Source organism: Larus michahellis, chromosome 1 (assembly GCF_964199755.1).
Source record: "Larus michahellis chromosome 1, bLarMic1.1, whole genome shotgun sequence".
NCBI lineage: Eukaryota > Metazoa > Chordata > Aves > Charadriiformes > Laridae > Larus > Larus michahellis.
Genome location: NC_133896.1, coordinates 137,304,781 through 137,326,757, shown reverse-complemented (window position 1 = coordinate 137,326,757; position 21,977 = coordinate 137,304,781). Strand labels below are relative to the sequence as shown.

At 38.6% G+C, this 21,977-nt stretch overlaps 1 protein-coding gene across 8 annotated transcripts in view; it reads right to left on the bottom strand.

Annotated features, from left to right (window-relative positions):
- SH3KBP1 (SH3 domain containing kinase binding protein 1) overlaps positions 1-21,977 on the bottom strand; it is a 232,978-nt gene that overhangs the window by 8,704 nt on the left and 202,297 nt on the right. For all 8 annotated transcript variants that reach the window (XM_074605339.1, XM_074605346.1, XM_074605365.1 and 5 more), the window contains 4 exons: positions 19,945-20,025; positions 17,350-17,512; positions 12,149-12,234; positions 1,173-1,282 (listed from right to left, as the gene is read on the bottom strand). In XM_074605339.1, coding sequence (XP_074461440.1) covers positions 1,173-1,282; positions 12,149-12,234; positions 17,350-17,512; positions 19,945-20,025 — 440 coding nt within the window. The remainder of the gene's footprint in view (positions 1-1,172; positions 1,283-12,148; positions 12,235-17,349; positions 17,513-19,944; positions 20,026-21,977) is intronic.

The window sequence follows — 21,977 nt, the reverse complement described above, 5'->3', positions numbered from 1 at the left end:
TTTCAAGGCTAGAATGCTTTCAAAGCATTCCTGAAATGGGATATACTTAAAAGTCGGATTCAACATAAATTTATGTCTTTGCATTGCATTATATTATAAGGTGACAGCACCCTCCTGTTTGCAAGAAGAGCTGTACCTTACTTGGCTAGGATGCTGAGCACTGTGCTGTGGGGATGCCAGCTCTGCCACCTGGGCAGCTCTGCCATGGCTCTGCTCAGCGCGGGGCTCATTTTGCTGCTCCTTAGCAGACTCGTGCTGCTGCCCGTGCACACTGCTGGCATCGCAGGGCTGCCTTGTGCACGGCCTCTTTGTAAAGCTGCAAACAGAGAAGGTTCTTTCCACCCCTGTTCCTTTCACCATAGATCTATCTGACAGCGGAAGAAAGAACTTTGAACTTGCCTTTTATGTTTCTATATTTATGTATGTAGTCGATTTCGAAAACTTTCTTTTTTGTATTCTATTAGTTTCACAATAATCCCTTTTGTTTCCCTCCACTTTGTTTTTTTCTTCAGCAACGTGAACATGGGTAACCATCAGTAGTTGCTCTCATTCTGATATTCCAGAATGCAAAAAGCATAGAAATGAACAAAGGCCAAACCTCAAAGGAAAGGACACTAAAACACTAAGCAGTGGTTTCCAAAGTATGGTTTATGAGACCAACTTGTCTAAAGATAAAGGATGACATTTAAATCACCCTTATATTTACAATTGTGAGCTTAATGAGAAGAAGCACGTGGTAGCTCAAGGAGAGCTGTTGAAAGCTGACAATGGTCTGTTTGCCCTAAAAATCTGGTAGGATGTCCTAGAGAAACCAAGGGAAATGCTTCTTTTGGGAAAGATTTTGAAAATCCTTAACACTTAGCACAAACAGGCTTATTCCAAAGATTTTTATAAAGAATTCTTCTGGCCTCAGTCATGGTTGGCAAGAAATATCTGGCAGCACCCAAACAAGGGGGTACAAATCTTGCAAGAGAGGGAATGTTTTAAACATCAGTATACAAAACACTGGCAGCCTTTTGACGCTAATTTTCCTGAGCTGCATCTCTCTACCTCACTGTACGTGTGAAGGAATGGCTGTGTAAATGTAGTAAGAACACGAGGGAACAAAAATAGCAGGAGGTAAAAAAAAAAATCAGAAAAAAATAATTAAAATAAAAGGAAAATGAACTTACAGACGTGAGAGACTGGGAGGGTGGTCGCCTGCCAGTAGCTTTTGGTCTGGTTGTAGTTGGATGATTAAGCTTCTCAGCAATTGGTATTACAGAGTCAAAACCTTCCAAGTCTTAAAAATAAAACAGAGTTGATTTGGTTTTCTGGCAATTGTCCTCAAAGGGAAAGAATCACAATTTTTTTCTCATTTCAAAGAAATCAAATCCCATTTTCCCCATTGTGTCATAGTGTTCTCCACACGTTTAGCCACCATGATGGCACTAAAAAAACCTGTAAGTCAAAGGCAGCTGTAATCCAGTCACCCTTGCCAAGCACAATTACTCTTCCATCTCAAACACAATAAAGCAGAGGAGGAACACGTAAAGGAGCTTTTGGCTTTGTTTTCAGCATAGTGAAAGCTAAATAACAACATGGCTCCTATGGCATGGAACAAACAGCTTCAAAATTTCCATCTTGTTATTAAAGGGGTCGGTAATTTTTCTTCATGAATAATTGGAGACATAAGACAGCGTATGCGTTGTCTCAAGAACCGCACTCACAGCGCTGCACCTGCAGTAATTGCTTAGGGGAGCACAGAATGAGAATGATCGAGCTGGAAGTGGTTTGCAGGTTCCTGGACACCTGCAGCTGGAGGCAGCACAGCTTCCAGCTGCAGGTGAAAGGAATATCTCCAGTAGTCCAGAGGTTATGGTAAGTAAAAACTCCAACAGGCTCCTGAAGCTGTACAGAGCCCAGGAAAAAGAGGTCTGCTAGAATGCAGTATCGACTACCTTCATGGCTACTGGAATGCACTGGGGAAGTGTTTACTGAACCCAGCCACGTGGGAGCATGTTCACGTGAAAGAACGATGTGAAGGCTGAAGGAATACTGCAGCTTGTGATTACGTGCCTGAACCAAATAGCTTAACACCATTAATCTATTTTTATGGGTTATATCAGTTTCACTCACCTCCATTTCAAAATGCCCTACTGAATATGTTAAGCAGAAATGAGTCAGAAAACATACAAGAGGTACTTCAGACAAGATAAATCAAAATTCTGTAAAATTACTTTCAGACATGAATCAAATACTGGAATGATATTCATTATTCAGAGACCATTTTTCATCACACATATGTAGGAAGGAATAGCTTTTAAGTTAATAGTTATATATACCGGGCACTTAATTTTTGGAACTGTTACAGAACAATGAATCTCTAAAGATCCAGCTTTGTTGCTGTATTACAACCATTGTACAAAATTACACAACGGAAAAACAAATGAATTAATGGGCTTGTGCAATAAACTATATGCACTGAACGACACTTAAGCTGATTCCAAGTATTCACGATTTGGCAGCTAGGAAGTAAATGGGATCAGACATTCTTTATTCAGCAATATTCTTCCATATCCGGGAGATAAAAAAAGAAGAAAAAAAGAGACCTCTTTCAATAGCCCTGAAATAGTCTAAGGTTATTCTCCTCCAAATACTACTCTATTTCTGGAGCAATGCTTCCTATATATAACCAGTGACCTCACTGTCCTCTACCAGGTATTTATCTCATTGCTTTTTTATTGACTGTTGCAACCTACATCCAAAGGTAGATCACCCAGTCCATCAATGGGAATTTGGCAATCCAAAGCCTCAACTGTACCCAACATATCAGATGAGGCTACAGCACTTTTAAAGTAAAAATGAGCTAACATTAGCAGACTGCACAAAACCTATCTGGAGTCCTGCAGAGCTTCAGGGTTTCAGGAGAGGAAAAATGGAAGTAAAAATTTATTTACCGGGGAAAAAAAAAACAACAAATGTAAGAGCTGGTTTCCAGTAATATCCAGTTTGAAGCTGACACATGAGATAGCTAAATAACTTGCTTAAGATCACACAGCAAATCAGTGCTGTATTTTAGTACATTGTCTTTGTTTTCACCACTGTGCTACTTTGTTAAGTTGCACAGCAAGAATATATTGCCATCAGAAATACACACTCCTCTACAAACCTGTGACGCTCACACACAACGGAGGCTGAAGCAATGCTTCCATTTGTCCCAGCCACTCCTTCCCGACTAAGTAACTAACCCCCACCATGCCAGGGAGGTTAGAACTGGACGATCTTTAAGGTCCCTTCTAACCCGAACCATTCTATGATTCTATAACTGTTTTTCCTAATTATTTTCCTGAGCTAGTTTTAATTCAGCTAATTTTCCAACATCATGTGCCCAGACACACAAATTCCCATGCTGAAAGAAGGATCAGTATCAGTATCAGAGGACTGATACAAGCTGCTAAAACTGGGAGGAAGAGGGGACTACTGCTTTGGGGGGTAGTTGGCAGGTAGCAAAGTGGCTGAAGTTATCTCAAAGCCCAGGAAGGCTCCAATGCATCACATTCCTCTCTCTTGTGTTGCCACTTCTATGGTAAGCACCACTGTCCCTTCCTCCGTTCTTTCAAAAGATATCCACACTAATACGGAAAACAATCAATGAAGAAAATACTGAAGGCATTAATTCAATGTGTTTCTTTGGCTTAAATAAACTAATAATTACCTAGTTTTATGTTGGATCAGAATACAATACTCACGTTTAAATTGTAAAATGTATTGATATACTAAGAATGTATGACTTTGTGTCCTTGAGACTCATGAGCACTTGCAGATAAAATCTGCTATGCACATTTTATGAATACCATGCAAGATGAAGATTTCTGTGCAAAGCTTCTATTATCAAGAAATACCAGGAATCTTCAATTTTTTCCACTTCTGAATACATTTCTGATACCTAAAAAAATAAATTAAAGCAGCCTATACCTGCACCGAATTTTTAAAAAAGAGCAGAGCAGAGCAGAGGCTGGAAAGTCTCCACAGGTAGAATCTGATGCCAAACTAGTGAAATCACAACCATTCAGCTGATACTATAAATGAAATTCTATTTAAGTGTAAGGGACAACACTTGGTACAATGCTAAAATAGTAAATCCATTTCCAGTACTTTCATATGCCCTTTATTCCCTCCCTGCCTGTTCTGCTTATTTAGATGTGGTTCTCGCTTCCAAATCTGTTCTTCATCTAAGGTTATCACCACCTTCCACAGTCATCACATACGAGATACTCATTCAGGAAAATTCCCATATAGTAAACTGGTAAAAAAAATGAGAAACACAACCACTCAAGAGACCTCTGCCTTGCCTCTATACTGTAGATTCAGTAATGAATTCACTTATACTTCTTTTTTAATTATATTTTGCTAATGGAAAGCAAGGTTATATGGGTGTGACTGTATTATACTCATGGAGATCATTAAATGCAGAGAGATTTGATTTTAGTTTGTATTTCTGTAGCTATCAGAATTTGGGAACTTAAATTTACTTAATAAGCAAAATGTAAAACCTTCCTAAGCTGGACCAAATGGGGCATCATTAAAAATAAAGTATTCGCAGCCATAAGGCATAATTGCCCATAAGGCAGCGTCAGTATCCAACAGACCTGAACTCTGCACTGGTCTAGCTTTCTCTATGTCTGTTGTAATAACAAACAGCAAGGAAGGTTCTACTGAACACACAGAACATCAAGGGCACCCTTCAATTAACAGTGGCATGCCCTAACTAAAAAAAAAATAGTTGATACTTGTTCTACAACTAAACAGACACATTCATCATTCTTACTGTCTTGCTGATCAAGCTGGTAATTCATGAAGTAATTCATGAGATGGGGAGAAAGACATCAGAGTAATTCTAGTACACTAGTGTAGTACACACCATCAAATGCCCGGCTTACTTAGCAAACATATTTAATAAATATAAAAAATGTCAGCCGTGCAAGAATTATCCCCTGGTATCCTTCCAAGCCATTTAAGAATAGGATATTTTTCCCCATTGCTATGTTCATTTGGAGACATGGTTATTTTTAAAACATGCTGATAGTCTTTTTTTAAAAAAGTTGAGATCCAGGAAAACAATTATTTAAGGAAAAAGTTCTCAGCTCATTAGACTTGTACATTCCTGGAAAACAACCTTCAATGCCTCAAAAAAAAAAAAATCGCAGGGGGAAAAAGTTAAATGGTTATGCGTCCTTCCTTACCCCTTTTCCCCCTTACATTTACTATTCTGGCATAAAATGTGCCTAGGCCTCAACTTTATCTTAAGGTTAGGTTTTTTAGACTTTGGGCAAAACAATTTATACATAATGAAGACAGAAAGCTCTTTGAATTACCAAAGAGATTTCACCTTGAGAAAACTGAAATGGAAAGTGATGGATAATAGCAGAATCAGCACATTCAGAATGCTAATGGTGAGGTTTCATAGAACAGAAATACAGCAGGGCTGGAGGAAATGAGGCAAAGGTGGCTTTCAATTCATTTGAAGAAGATGTCATAAAAGCCACAGAGGTAGATTTCATTCCATAATCATTTTCAATACATTTAAAATATTGACAACAGGCTTGTGAAATGGTATATACACTGTCTTCAAATACAATAATCCTGAAAGCTATCAAATGAGACAGAGACACTGCAGACAAAATCTTCTACATTAATGTCCATTCAATATATAGCGCTAATTTAAAAACAACTCAAACAATAATCCAAATATTACTGGGGATTTTCAGAAGACCACAATTATTTTAAATACTTAAGTGCCCAGATTCTGCTACTCCCTCCATGCTGAACAGCACTGTACCCTTCAAGGAACGCAACTGTGCTCCCAGCCAGGTTGAGGGCAGCAGAATCTCACCCATAGTGAACTGCAGACTCTTTTTTAAGATTTGGGTAAGGCACTTTTTAGCAGGAGGGCTCCCTGGCTGCAGGGTGTTCAGGAGTATCACAGCGATGTGCTGGGGAGGCCTGCCCGCATGGTTCTTTGCTTTGGAGGGAAACAGCTTAGCTCACTGGGCTTCCCAGGACAGTCACTGGCCAGCTACCTTTCCTAAAATACACAATTATCTTTTCCCATTTCAATCCTGACTTCTATCACTTTAATAGCTGAATGTAGAAAGCTGCCATAATGAGCTTTGCTAACCACTTGCCAGTGCCCTCATAAGGATTTTATTTTTAATGATTCAGAAGATGCCAAGAAAGAACTGAAAGGTCAAGAAAACTGAGCTAGAAGAAATGGATATGCTGTTTTCAGGCACCTCAACTTGACACACATGGAGAACGATTTAAATTTCTGGTTTACTGCCTTTTTCTGGACCCTCCACGGCAAGAGGCCTAATTTACGTAATGAACCATTAACATATCCCTGATTACAATATTTAAAATTCACAACTATGTTTATGGGTGATTTTGATTCACTGACATAAATATTACAACTTAACCCAGTTGGGTAATTCTGCTCCTTTGCTTCGCTCTATTAAAATGAGCATGAACAGCAGGATAAAAAGAAATAACCGGTTTAGGCAGATTTCAGTCTTCGTTATATGAGTCACATTTTGTCCTCCAACCCTTATATTTACCAGTATTTTCTTTTTTCCAACTTTTACTCTGTGCCTTCAGGCAAAATAATTATAATGTCTCACAGTATAACAGCCTGTGATTTAAAGACAAACTCACTCCATTCTACAGCCTTTCACTGGAAAGATTCTCTGTCTTTTTCCCTAGTGTGGGCCAAATCTTATTAGGTCACTTTTTCTTCCAGTCAGAGGCACGGCAATCGCCTCTCCTAACAAATATGAGCACAGAACAGCTCTAGAACAACTGCAAATACAACTCAAGGAAGCACGACATACTGAAGATTTTTGTTTGTTTGTTTGTTTATTCGATATTTTCAAGTAGGGTATTTTTAACTACCTTTCCAGGCAAGTTAGCAGCAGGCTTGGGGGGAGAGAGAGAAAAAGAGTATGGCTAATAATGTGAGTTCAGCCAGTACTTCATGATCCTCCACAGCAAATGCTCTGAAGATTAAAGTCTGAGGAAATGCTGAAAAATGGACTCACATTAACCAGCTTTCAGGGAATCTCCTAAGAAAATTCACACCAACACTATATGTTTAAGCAGGAATCAATGGAAGACATATGTGCTTTACATTAGCGCTGATGAAGATTATTAACTGCTTTCATAAATACTATGCAAAATGTGTAAAGAGCCAGGAAAAACATTGGAAAGATACATCCGCTTGGCTCTGTGTGCGAAGCGCCTGTGCAGCGCAGTCTTTTTGCAAAGCACAGAAACTGCTTCTTGTGTGGATTAACTGGGCATTTCCACAGTAGATATATTATTTTTATTTCTTTGTGGCTTATTCTTCAACTCGCTTAAATCTGTATGATTTTAAGTGCTAAATGATTTCAAAGTGAGTTTATTTTGCATAGACAAGTCTTGTTTCAGGATTGCAGGATTCCAGTCTGTGTGTATATATTGTTAAAAGGTTTAGGATTAATCCTGACTTGCAGAAATAACTCAATACCAATAATTAATTGGAATAATTCAGTAATTTCTGTAAGCATTAGTTTTTGATCGAGTAAGCTATTATATGTGCTAGATGTTTCTATCATTGCATTGGCCCTCAGATATAACAATTCTTTATGAAATTAAAAAGAAACACATAACCTAAAAAAAAGTCAAGTTATGCAATAAGGCATTAATTTAAGCTGTTGAAATCAATGTAATTCTACATAAGGACTACTCTTCTGTTGGTAGAACAGGGCTTACTTTCAGGGTGGCTTATGTTGCTTTAGAAGCATTTTAAGCTAAGCTCAAGACCCATTCTCAATCCAGAACAGTTATTGGTATGTGAGACTTTATAAAAGATGTAACTACTTTGATTTAACCACAGCTATATTGGAGACAAAGTCTTGGGTGATGTAACCGTGACGTAAACTGCTCCACTGAGAGCCAGTGAGCTCTTCTCAAATTTCTGTCTTTTGTTCTGTTGGGATTTTTTTCCTCTTTCAGACTAGAGAACCACCCTAGCATGCTGCTAAATATTTTCATTTTCTAACATGTAAGGACATCACAATGAAATATATGCATTAAACTCTGCGATGACGCCATCTGTCTGTAAGAACCACAGCATGGACAAACTGCACATGCAAACTCTATATGTCACTTGTGTCACTAACATTTCTTACAGTACAATAAAATAAACTATAGTGATTTCTTTTTTCAGTGCTATTGTGCAAGATTTTCTGTCACAGTACACTCAATTTCAACTTCTAATTAAAAAAAAAAAATCTGTAATAGCCATTTATACATTAGGTGTTCTACAAAATACTTCTTTTTGTATTTGTTATGCATTGTCAACTAAAGCAAAGACAGGACAGAGAAGAAATGGAAAAAACCAAAAGCCTTACCCTCATGAAATGAAGAAGAGTTACCCATGGCAAAGAGATGTAAATGGGAAAAGCTGGATGAAAGATGTGTGGAAAGGAAAGTAAAGGCATCACTGAAAACAGGGAAAAAGAAAACAAATGAAGAAGTGAGGAGGAATGGGGAATGGTTCCTCTTAAATATTATATTCTGAAGGCTAGTTTTCCAATGGTTTTTGTAAGGATTGTGGAAAGAAGCAAAGGCATGAACAACAGTAGTAATAGCTGCCATTGTATCTACAATCAGCAGTGCTGTTGCTGAACAGGACTTGCTCTTGTCAGTACAGATTGCAAAATTGTAATCAGTGCTGTATTATCATCAAGAAATTTAAGTGCCAAGTCACAACTCTGCAGAGCATGCTAGTGAAATCAAGCCATGCGCTAACATCTACATAAAAATAACTTTTTTATATATGCAACTGACAGAATGTTATGCACTGTACTACACATCACTTCAGCCTTGCTCAAGCATTTGTGAATTCCTGATCGGGAAAGCTGACTGAACGTTTTTAAAGGTGTTTTTAAAGTTATGAGGTTTTCTGGCTAGACAACACTGATCCACGGGTGGAATATTACTTTAGAAAATAAACAGAAAAATGCCATTTCTGAAACAAGCGATGTTTAACACACTGTTCTAGAATAGGGGACCTGGACAGAATACAAGTTTTGAACCTGGATGTCCCAATTCCCCTCTGCATATTGCTTCTCAACTGTTGATGGAATTACTGATTTTGTTTTGCTGATAATTTGTTTGGGTTTTTTGTGAGATGGCATATGGAAGGACCCTGTACCTTCTCCTCCCTCGTTGTAAAGATTTTGGTCTTATCATGACAAAGAAAAGCAACCAGTTTAGAAATCCTTAAAAAGGTTTCACAGAATGGAAAACTGCTCTCCATCCAGCTTTAGTATGCTTTGCTTTTATAACCAAAACTGTCTCTCCAGTGCTTTTCTACATCTCTCTGCTTTGAAAGAAAGACCGAGAGCTTTAGATTGGCTATAGGGCTGAGAACGCAACAGCCACTATCCAGGTTAACGCGGCTAGTGCAGAAAAAGCCAGAAGAGTGCTGTATTATTCATTTTCAGTCCATGATTGATCATCAGTACTTCACATAAGCAAGAAGAGGGTGAGGCAACTTGCAACTGACTGCTGCTCTTCCCTCTGTCCTCTCCGAGAGCTTGAATGGCACTGGGGCTAATGGAAGAGTAAAGAGGAGCCCAGTAACCAATAACCAGAATGATCATAAACCCGAGCTTCTGCGATTTAACTTCCATTTTCTTTCAAAGGCTACTGCTAAGCCCCACCTTGTCTGTCACATAGGTCCACTCTAATTTATTGTGTAAATTTGGATTACTGAAAAGACATCAAATGGTAGATCTAATCAGATCCATTTTGACTGGAAGGATGAACCTCAGAGAAGCTGAGGCTGTCCTCCCCACAGAGTACACGACACCGGGGTAACATTTGGAACACACATCACAGCTAAATATTAGCTGGATTCACACTGCCTGATCCATCATTGTTTTGGAATACACTGGACAACTCCACTCACTCATACATCATCTTTACTAACAACTCATTTAGCCACAAGATTTCTCCAACCCATTGTTCTCTTTGTAAATAAATAAAAAAATCTAACACATTTATCATAAATCTTTCCAATTACACTGCTCATAAACTGTCCTGAACTCCAAACCTCTCCTCATAGTGAAAGACGTTAATCCACAGTGAATTGTTTTGGCTTATTAAGTTGTAATTTATTACTCTAACCTCTCTTAAAAGGCTGTTTATTTCTTTAACAATATTTTACATGAGCCGTCAGAAGTCCCCTGAAAATTTATAACAGTTATGATCTTTGGGTCCACTTTCATTCCAAAATCATATTTCTTTTTTTTTTTTTTTTCATGAGTTGTCTAACAGGCTAGAATGACATGATTTGCCCTTGTAAATGCCATCCTGGTTTGACCCTATCAAGTTATACTTATCTAAGTATTCACACTATTTTATCCTTGGGCTCAATAGGTTCCCCTTGTTAATGGTAACAGGAGGGCATTAGCTAAACCCTTTGCAACATGTGTGTGGTTTAGTTTATGGACTCTTGTTGGCTCCTATTATACATTAAAAAAAAACAAAACAACAACACAAAAAAACCAACATCTAAGTTCCGGAAATGAATAAAAATTACTAGAAATCATATTTCCTACCTAACCTTTTACAGGTTGTTAAAAAACAAAACAAAACAAAAAACAGAAAACAAACCCAGAAAAAAATACAAAACACTGTAAGCTTTTATCCTGATAATGATTCCAAGGAAATTAGCACAAGGATTAAAAAATGTTTACTTCCATCACACCACTACATGTTATTTGCACTCACAGCTTTCTCTTTTAAGTGAGCAAAGGCTTACATATTTTGAAGCAAATTTGTAAACATGGGTAACAGCACTAAATGGTAAAATTTGACTGCATTCCCATACCATCCCTTATTATTAATCTCTACAATAAAAATATTCATGCAACTTATCACAAGCTTCAATTTTTCCATGTTTATCCCCAATGAAAATCTGTGAAAAACATACTACTTGCTTCTCCATAAGAATGTTACTATCATAAACCATAGCAACAGCAGAAGGTTAAAAAAAAGCAGACATATGGATGCTGAAAAGCTCATAAACCTACGTGAAATTGATTTAGCATTTTATTGTTACACTGCAATTAAAATCCATCTATAACTTAGGGCTCTGCTTCTAAGTCCAAAGAAAAGGCAGGTTTGGCTGTTGAAAGTCTATATTTCACAGAAATGTTTTACTAATAAAGCAGTCTGGGTAGAAACCACCTCACCGAAATAACATTTAATGCCGCCAGCAAAAGGTAGTTTTTACACATTCAGGGTACCCTGGTTCTGCCTTTTATAAAAACAGGTCTCTCGCGGCACAGCTGCGACTGGGGAGGAGAGCGACGGCAGCAGCTGTCGCTGGCGTATTTCTAAGTAGAGGTAGAAGATGGCTGTCGCGGCTTTTGCTTACAGCCCTGGGACAAGAGTCAGAGCACCTTGCTTTCCAACGCCACTTACTGCAGCAGTCACCCCAGCAAACACCTCTCCTGCACTGCCAACTTGAGAAGGAAGGAGGGCGAGAGAAGACAGAAAAATAACCTACTGTTACTCCTTTCCAGGTGATTTCCCGATTAAACTGTTTGGAACACAAATTTATTACTTTCAAGAGAAATGTAGACTACTTTTAATTGGTGTTTGCAGTAAAATTTATTCAGATTGACCTCAATTGGGTCTCTATCCCTTTGTATTGGAAAGTGTAAAGATTACTAACTGCACCAAAACCACAATCTTTTGCAGCATTAAAAATATGGCAGCACTAATATTACATCTGTTAAACAAGCATGACTTTATTATTGTTGGCCTTCTCACTTGTTTCAAACTTTTAAACAGAAATAACAAAAGCCCTTCTATTCAAAATAGATCACCATTCCATATTTCCTTTTAAAATTCTTTTTAAACAGAAAACCCCAACAAACCTTTTTTAAGTAAAGCAGAAATGATCCTTTAATCCTGCAGTTAAAATCTGATATAAATGCACACACATTCATTGCCAAATCCTCAATCTGCCTTTTGGATCATAACAAAGTCACTAAAAAGCAGAGTTTTACACTATACGTTTCTTAGGCAAACTATAAAAAGCACTATAACTTACCGATGTCATTGCTTCTTTCAGAGGAGTCTTTCTCTAGAGTGCCGGACACTGTACTGCCCACTAATTCCACTTTTGGACTATCACTCCTACATTTGGATCAAGAAGAGGAGATATTTTATTGGAGTTTTTGTGTGGGTTACAGTAAATTGATAGACAAGTTGCAATTAATAATAAGAGAGGGAAATATTCTTCCTTTGTAGCACCAGAGTAATAGCAATGTGTCAGAGAGAGCAATCACCAGTAAGAAGACATGCTGTATGGATTAACCTTATCTCATTTCTCCTTAACACCTGTCAAAAAAGCCTATTTTAGACACCGTAGCGTCCTGAGTAATTCTTCAGATGTTCACAGCATCTCAACATGAAGGAAATCTAAGGGCAAAGGGACATCTTTATTCATAACTGTTTCTAATTAATTGGCTTGCATAAACTATAGCAATGGGAGATCTAGAATGCTGCAGAAAGGGAGAGAACCTCAAGCCAGCATTGTGCATTTCAGCGGTTCCTAGTATTTACTCATAAACGCAGCTCTTGCACCAAAAGAACATCTTTATTTAGAGGATTTATTTATGCATGCTGCTTATGAGATTAGACTATGAATATTGTCTCCACAGGTCTAAAGAAACAAGATCACCTAGTCTGTCTGAAAATGTCTTTGGAATAGGCAAGTGTCAAGAGTTGTGATACTTTATACAGAGGAACTATTTTTAAATCAAACGGGAGCTCAAACATAAGCAACATGATTATTCTCTCTTTGTAGAACTTTATATCCCACAACTACTCAAGTTTACTAAAATAATCTGGCTATTGAAACAATTAATTAAAAAAGATCCAGTGGTAGGCAAATAGCTTGGCATTGCATAGGTCACACAGACAAATCCCTGTGACATTTACTGTGATAACAACTGTCCAATTAATGCAATAATTACCATCATTATCAGGTCAACTAATGAATATCATAGTTTTTCCACAATGACTATTCCCAGCGTAGCGCTGTAACATTTATGATATACCTCAGGTACCCAAATTATGGGTAAAAATAGAGATCTTGTCCCTGAAACAACCCAGGCAGATGTGCATTTCTACAAACAGCAGTAATTAGCCATTGACAGTAAAATACATTGCAAGCTCCTGAATCTCACTGATTTTTTTCATTTGTCTCTGCTTTTGATGCCATAAGCTGACAACAGATGGCCTGAACCTCAACTCATGGCAGCAGTTTATGAGTAATACACAAAGTGGTTGGAAACCCTGTTTCAGACTTCAGGAAGACTGTGATAGAGCCTGAAAATTTGTGTTAAAAACCAGAGGAAGTCACAGATTAAGTGAACATACATCCTGTTAAACACTGTGGTAGGGTGACAAGTATTCTATGAACTAAGAAAGACAGGCAACCAGTTTACAACCTGGAAAAACAAACCAGTCCTACACAGCTATCAATACGGCAGGCAGTCTGCGCCATGAAGAAAAGAGAAGAAATTTAACACATTCCTAGAAAAAATGTAGTAATTGGCAAGATGATTAATAAGGATATTCTCCAAGTGATCTACCTGATCAATTAGTTTTCTTATCTTTTGGCCTTTAACTTTTTTTAAAAAATTGCTTATATATTTGTAAATCTATAAGTTTCTTGGCTGACGGGGCAATGAGCATCTGACTGCATACTCTGTTTTGCACACATATATTTCCCAGCAAACTGAGAGCACCATGTGAGTTGGAAGTGCTCTAGGAAATGTGTGAGTATGGTTTTGGAGAAGATTCTTAGGATGGTGTGATTCAGGGCTGAAAGTCACAACATTTACCATTTGACTATAAAAGATACCAAGATGTGTGACATCAACCCCACAAAAAACCCAGTTCCGCTGTAAACCTGGCTCCGCCGTCAAAAGAATCAGTGGGCTTATTATGCAAATCTACATCCATACTGTCGCGAAAGGACCGGAGCCATGCCTTCTTGGTCACAGCATCTCCCTCCCTCTGCTCGTGCCCATGCAGATAGGCTGACAGCTTGACCAGACAAATTATCAGCCTGAAAGAAAGCCCACACTAATAGAAATCCCCCTGCAAACTGATTAATTGCCATCTGGAGCAGCTCCCTGACCCATATGGCTGGATGGCTGCACAATGCTGGTGCTAACATAAGGGAGGCTGCGGGAACGGGCTGCCAGGAGAGGGAACCTGCTCCTGTTAGCAGCAGCATGGACACAGACTGGTTTAGACTGATTGTAAAAATGCCCTTTCTGTAGGTCTTTATGGCTTGCCTACTCCAGAGAATTGACTCATCAGTAAATGGTATAATCACAGGTATGTCTAAATAAGCTGTGAAGCCTTTGGAGCAAACTGACAGCTATTCTCTGTCCCGCATGGTTTTTTGTCTCTCCTATTACCCTTGAAGCCCTAACCTGCCTCCAAGGAAGGAGGATTATATTTAAATGGAAAAACATTCATTGCCACAAGAAGTCAGTGAGATGCATAAGATGCAGGCCACTTATTCAGAACAGAAAAATACCCTCTTCTGCTCAGCAGCTGCCATGGAAATCTCATAAGGCTCACGTTGTAACTACAGCAATTTTTTCCTCAGGATCAGGTACTAGTTTTGTCTGGGATAGAGTTAATTTTCTTTATAGCAGCCTGCATGGTGCTATGTTTTGGATTTGTGATGAAAACAGTGTTGATTACACAGGGGTGTTTTGGTTATTGCTGACCAGTGCTTACACAGTGTCAAGGTATTCTCTGTTTCTCACGCTGCCCCAACAGTGAGCAGGCTGGGGGGGGCACAAGAAGCTGGGAAGGGACACAGGCAGGACAGCTGACCCCAACTGACCAAAGCGATATCCCATGTCATACAAGGTCATGTTCAGCAATAAAAGCTGGGGGAAGAAGGAGGAAGAAGGGGAAGTTCAGAGTTACGGCATTTGTCTTCCCAAGTCACCACTACCTGTGATGAAGCCCTGCCTTCCTTGGGATGGCGGAACACCTGCCAACAGATAAAGCGTTTGCTTTATCTGTTTAACTGTCTTTAACTCAACCCACGAGTTTTCTCACTTTTGCCCTTCCGATTCTCACCTCCGTCCCACTGTGGGGGAGGGAGTGAGCGGCTGGGTGGGGCTGAGCTGCCCATCGGGGTTAAACCACGACAGGTCAGCAAAAATTCTGCTGGTTCAATTTTTATTCAAATTGCTTTAGGTTTTTCAGATTCTGGAAATGGACACCAGCAGGTCTTAAAAAATATTTACTATCTTATTAAACTGAACCAATTGAAAACCAAACCACCTTTATTGAAGTGACTGCTTCCATTTCAAGTTTCACATTTCTTAATTATTCAAGTAATTAAAAGTCTATTCCATGGATTATTTCATTATGTGAACTTTCCGCCCTCTTCCTACAAGACACCCTTACAAGTTAGACCTTACCAGGCAGAACAGCTATATGAAACAACTCCATTAATTTGAATTAGCTGATAAAGAAATTCATAGGGAAACTGCTAGCACTATGATCATCAATGTGCATCATCATCTTAAAAAAACATCTTTCTAATTTGTAACCTAACTACTGTTACAAGTAAAATTCTTTCAAATATAATGGTATTAGATAAAAAGAAAGAACCATTTTTTCTCTGTGCTAGACATAGCAGAGTTTGGACAATTAAAAACATAACAGGGTTACTGTTTAGATCTGCTTTTTCACTTTGTTAACATGAAAACTGAAGTACTTTAAAAATGCATGGTTCATTTATGCGATTTTTTACTTAGAAAAAAGGAAAACAGAAGAGAAATAAAACATCCCTCCACAATTCTAAATGTTTAAAATATTTATAATATGTTTAAAATATTCCAGGCAAAGGATGGAACAAAAGAATAGCTACCCCGTTGCATGCCTAGCCAGTGAACAGAACACTGGGGTATGTATTGCCAAGAAGACATCACTTAGCTAAATCTAAAGGTCGTAGCAAATGCTTGCTTTTCCAAGCACGCCCAAGTGACCAGCAGGTGTGGACTATATTTTGGAACAACAGGGCAAGCGTGTTTAAAGCCAAGAAGTCCACAAGAAGTTGTGGCAATAGCACCTGGATAGACGACTAAGTTCTCAGAGATGCACAGCCAAAGCACTTCAGTAAGATGAAACTGTCAGCACAAGGCAGGCACCGTTTTTTTATTTTATGTGTCTCAGACTTCACACTGAGAGCATTTAATGAAACATATGTGGAGGAATGAGGGGAATCAATGTCTAGGATTTCTATTTTATTCCACTCTACCCTATACTCTAATTCTGGTATTTAATCCACCATTAGCATACTTGAACTCCAGTAGTTCAATGGCAGATAATTTTTCTAACAGTACAATAGTAAGGTTATTTCTATGCCTGTATTCTAGCTGCAAGATGTGCAGCCTGCCCATTTTAGGTAACTGCTTCTTTCTGGTTTTCACCTATTTCTATCCACTATGCGTAAAGGAAGCCTACAGTGCACAACCCAGATGCCGATGACTAATACAACCATCTAGACTTGATGAAGACTACAGGCTTTAATTTCTGCAACCTCTGCTTTTCCAAGCTCTGGCAGAGATTAAATGGAGTTGTGTTGTCATGTCCAATTCCGCAGTGCTCCTCAAAGGCTGTAACCACCTCTGATAAAGAGCATCATCTAACTATAGAATAACAACCAACATTAGAGCATGAACACTTGACAGCAGTATTCTGCAGTGGCACCAGCTTAAAGAACATTCTGTGAAGACACATACACATGTATTTTGCTAAAAATTGATGTAAAATGATCAAAGAAAACAGACCGAAACCAAGATGACAGTACTTGAAACATGCATTGTCTAATGCTGTTCCTCAGTACAATCCAAGCTTTTGCTAAGCTAGAGTAATTAGAGTTAAACTCAGAAAGTCAATATCAGTGCAACATTCTGATGCAGATATTTCCCACACATTCTGCACTGGAAACTATGATGTTGCAGTTAATGGTGTGTTCATCAGTAGAAATTAATTAGTAACGAACAGTCTCAGACTATTAATCTCGAGAAGATAGTTATGACCCAGCCAGATGACTAGAAGGCTTTTCTTTTTTCTTTTTTTTTTTTGTTCTTTAAATACAGTTTACCGTGAAATAAATTGTGACATTAACTGTTAAATCTAAGTTCTTTAAATGTGTGTTTTTTCCACTAATCCCAAAAGCACTGGACAGAGGAAAAACAATACCTTGTATGAGTCACAGGCACAACTGGTCTTTCTGGTCGTCTCGGGGGCAAGGTACCAGGTCTATTCACAGAATTTGCTTTGGGTGGCCGAGGTTTCTTCGGAGGTATAGCAGGAACTGAAGGCTTCTGCAAGTCTAACTGTTTTTGCTCTCTCTCTGATCTTTCTTTAAATCAATTATTTCCCGAAAAAAAGAACACGGATATTATTAAGTGGAATTCATTTGCACTCACAAGTCTACAATTAAGCAAGAAATCTTCAACTGTAGATACACTGTGTACAAAGAAAAAGCTTATCTCCTTTCCACTTTGGTCCTATATCATTCTTTATTTGAAATAACATGCTTACCACAAATCAGTTGTTTGCTCTGCCTGACTGCTCTGCCTGTAATTCCTCATGGCTGAAATGTGCGTGCAGTGTCTGAATGGGAATGCTATTTCTAATTTTAGTAACTCGCCAATTTCTGAGTGTAAAAAATAAGAATGGCAAAAAATTACCTATCACATGGAACAATTTCCCATGAGCACAACTTATATCAAATTCTAATATAAAACAATATTAAGTTAGAAGGTCACAAAAATAATTATGCTGGATATTCTTAACATCTCTTGAACAAACAGAGAAATATCGATTCTGGGGGAAAAAAAAGTGTATTTCAAGTGAACTACAATTAAATGAAAATACAAGCATTAAAATTTAGTGGTTTGGCAGGATGTAAACCCCTTGGAAAAATCAGACCTTTCATTCAGGTTTTTAAGCACAGACTTATATACTGAATTTTTCAGCTTGACAATGAAAAACTGGATCATTTGCAGAACTGATTATGCATAGTTAGGAAGTGTCACCATACCAATATTCAATGCCAAATATGCAGTGCTTGTGAGTATGTAAAGTACAATACACATGAATAACTCTTGTAAATAACATGCTCTAAATTCATACTACAAAACAAACTTGTAAGCACTTGCCACACCATAGGAAATCTGATTCTTCTTAAAGAAAGGACAAAACTCTCAAAGGAATCAAAGTTTTGCTCTCTGTATCCTACTATGTCAACACTCCCCTTGACAACAGTGTCTATGATACATCATGAATATAACACCTCTGTATATGCGTAAGAGGTATTGGGAATGTTACAGGGTATTGCTTAATGGGTTCTAGGTTTCAGTCTGAGAGGATCATGGAATAAATCACCAGAAACACAACCCACATTATATTCGGAATAGTCTAGTATGCAACTGTTGTTCACAGGCATATACCCTTTTTCAGTAAACTTTCAGTTGATGCAATCATTGGGTCCTCTGTAGGATTGACTCTTTTCCAGCATATTCTGTAGATTTTTCACGCTTACTCCTATGACAATTTATACTGCATCAGTGTCCAAGAATCTAAACTATGTATGAGGGACGGGCCAGGCAGTACCAACACACAGGATAAAGAACGTTCCTGTGCCACCCCTGCTGCCACACCACACTGAACAATTCCTGCCACTCCCCAGTACTCCAGAAACGTAGGCATGGCTCCTATGGCCTCTTTGCAACATTTGGAAAAGTTGCAGATATTTCTACGATGGGACAGTAACACATTTAAACTTCCTCCACCGTTTTGACAGTTGGCTTTGTAAATCCAAAATTGTAAAGGAAAGGGTTTTATTGCTAAGATAAGCATGAGAAGTAGCGCACATAACCAGAAGTAAACTTACGTAGATGAACGTGCTAAAACACCTGGCAGATTGCTAAGACGTATATCCAGAAACAGATCTTGGTGCAAAGTCTGAATGATCTGGCACTAAACTATAACCACATATTATACATTTAGTCACGTGCATACACATGCCTTTTAAAAGATTGCAAGTTCGGACACTTAAAAGTTAAGAAATCCCATAAACAAACTTGTCTCTATAACCTAATGGTCCACTTAAACATATGAAACTCGACCCCATCTTCAATTATAGAATCAATGTAACTATTTTCCCCCAACTGTTCAGAATGCACAATGAAACCATTAAAGGTTTAATTTGCTTGTCACTGCTCTGTGTAGTACTGTGCCCCATTTCTTGCAATGTTCAAACCTGGCTTTGAAGACAGAATTTTTTCATTTCTTCACAGGCTTGCCTATGACTTTTGTGACTATAATAATGGGGTGATTCATAAGCATTAATGACTATATCTTCACAAACCCCCTCTGTGATGCAGGAAAACCACCAACCCTGCTTTTAACTAGAGAACCAAGGCATAGAGATGTTAAGAAAAAAGTACGTGCTAACCTGTAGTATCTTACTTGATCAAGGACCTGGGTTTTACTGAGCACAGAGCTTCAGACAGCATTTTATGTATTGAGAGCATATCTCCCCTTGACTTCGGTTGAGGCTGCGGGTACTTAACAGCTCTGCATTGGTACAATTGAATACCCTGAATTTAGCCCAAAAGCAACAATGAGATCCTTTCCAAAATCCATATCATCACAGATCAATCAGAGGGGGAAATACACATCTAAACAATATACTTAATGAAAACAGGGACTGGGAAATGAGGATGTGCATCGGTTCCATTTCCCCTATCTCTCTGCAAAGAGCAGGCAGGAAAGCACATTTCATACCTTTTTCTTCTGTTCGATTAGGAAGACATTCTGGCCTTTCAGGAGGCACCTTTTTGATTTCAAGCTTTCGATCTGTGGTACCTGTCAAAAAAAGGAAAATTTGGAATTTTGAACAAGTCAACAAATCAGCACATATGGCCACCTAAGATTTAATTCTGCACTTTCTTAGGCTTTTTACATTCTCCAATTTGAAAATGTCTTGCTAAAACTGAACATAAATCTAGTTTCAAGGAAGTTGTGGAAGGCCCATCGCTAGAAGAGTTCAAGGCCAGGCTGGATGGGGCTTTGAGCAACCTGGTCTAGTAGAAGGTGTCCTGCCCATGGCAGGGGGGTTGGAATTAAGTGGTCTTTAAGGTTCCTTCCAACCCTAACCATTCTATGATTCTATGATTTACTTATACCATAATGACAAAAAAGCAATTGAATGTTTATGTTTTCACAGCCAAGTTCACAGCTTCCAAAGCGTGCACCTCAAAAGAATAGGCACTTTCAGACCATTCTGTGAAAAAAAAATAATTCAGTAACTACAGATTCTTAAATGGGGACACACCCTTTACCATTGTAGACATACTTAAGTGAAGACCAATTTAACAGCGTGGAGAATCATTAGGAATAAATCAATTAATTGGGCATTTCTGCCAACAGAAATATAGATGAATATACAGGGCTTATTTTACATTAAGATACTCCCCGCTCTTTTTCACCTCTAGTACTAGCTGTTCACTTCCACAAATTAGAAGGATAAGAACAGTAGTACTGACAGTATTCTGCACGACTATTTTAATTGACAGCTTTTGGCCTGGAGGTGTAAGCCTCTGCCACCTTCTGCCTCTGTACCAGAGACCCTGACATACTGACTTCTGTTGCTACAAGGGATATGGGAACTCGTGGCACCAACAACGGGAAGATTTTGCAAAAATTTCCTGGCACACGCACAATGCAATCCCCGTATTATAAGAAATGCTTTACTGGATGTTGGCTTCACTGCATTGGCTAACTACTAGGTGCTAATGCCATTTCAACGTAGTCGTGTTGAAAACCGCTTTAGGTAACACTATTAGTATTTCAATAAAAATTACAGTAGATGACATCCAAGAAAAGCAGAGGAGGCAGGGCAGGGAACACAAGGCAATTTTTTGCTCCAATCTGTTCTATTATATGCAGTTCTCAAGTACATTTACATTTTCTAAATGTGCTGTTGCAACTCTCTACTGCAGCTGGTTCCTAGAAATCAGTATTCATCAGTGCAAATTGCTCATCGGTAGTGATCACTGGCCATTGTTTCTTTATATAACTGTGCTGTTGGACAGGCAACACTTGTATCACTTATCATGTCAATAAATAATACTGAATTGCCATTTTACAGTTGGATTCGATGATCTTAAGGGTCTTTTCCACCCTAATTGATTCTATGAAAAATACTTCACCCCTGAGAGGAGAAACTGTTGCTAGAAACAGCCTTTCTAAACACAAGTTATGTAAAGCACAAGTCAACATATTGATAATCTTGCACATACCAGTGTGTTCAAAAAAAAAGAGACACAAGTCTATATACTAATTACAGTAAGATTAACAGTCATCATTAACACACAGAAGGACACTCTCAGGCCATGTCTCAAACAACGAGCCTACAAACACTTAGGAGCTCTCGGGCTCAGGTGTGCTCCCTACTTGGGTTGTGACCCCCAAACTAACCATGATCCTGCCTTAGCTGCCAGCAGAAGGTCACCTGCATGTAAGCTCTGGTGAACTCCATACTAGCTCCCAGAGAGACTCAACAGAGCATTCCCACCCACCAGTGTGGGCACAGTTGGATTACCTATCCCAGCTACCCAGTGAAATGCCTACTGCTTTTCAATGACTATGTAAGGGACTTGTGCTCCTAACTTTGGTTCTCCAGTTTTCACCTTAATTTGTGAAGTTGCCCAGCACAGATGGCCCTGGCAGTCTACTGCTGTGCATAATTTGGAAATACAGCCAAACTTCTGGCTATACTGTAATACAAACTAGCCATCTCCTTTACATATGCACTG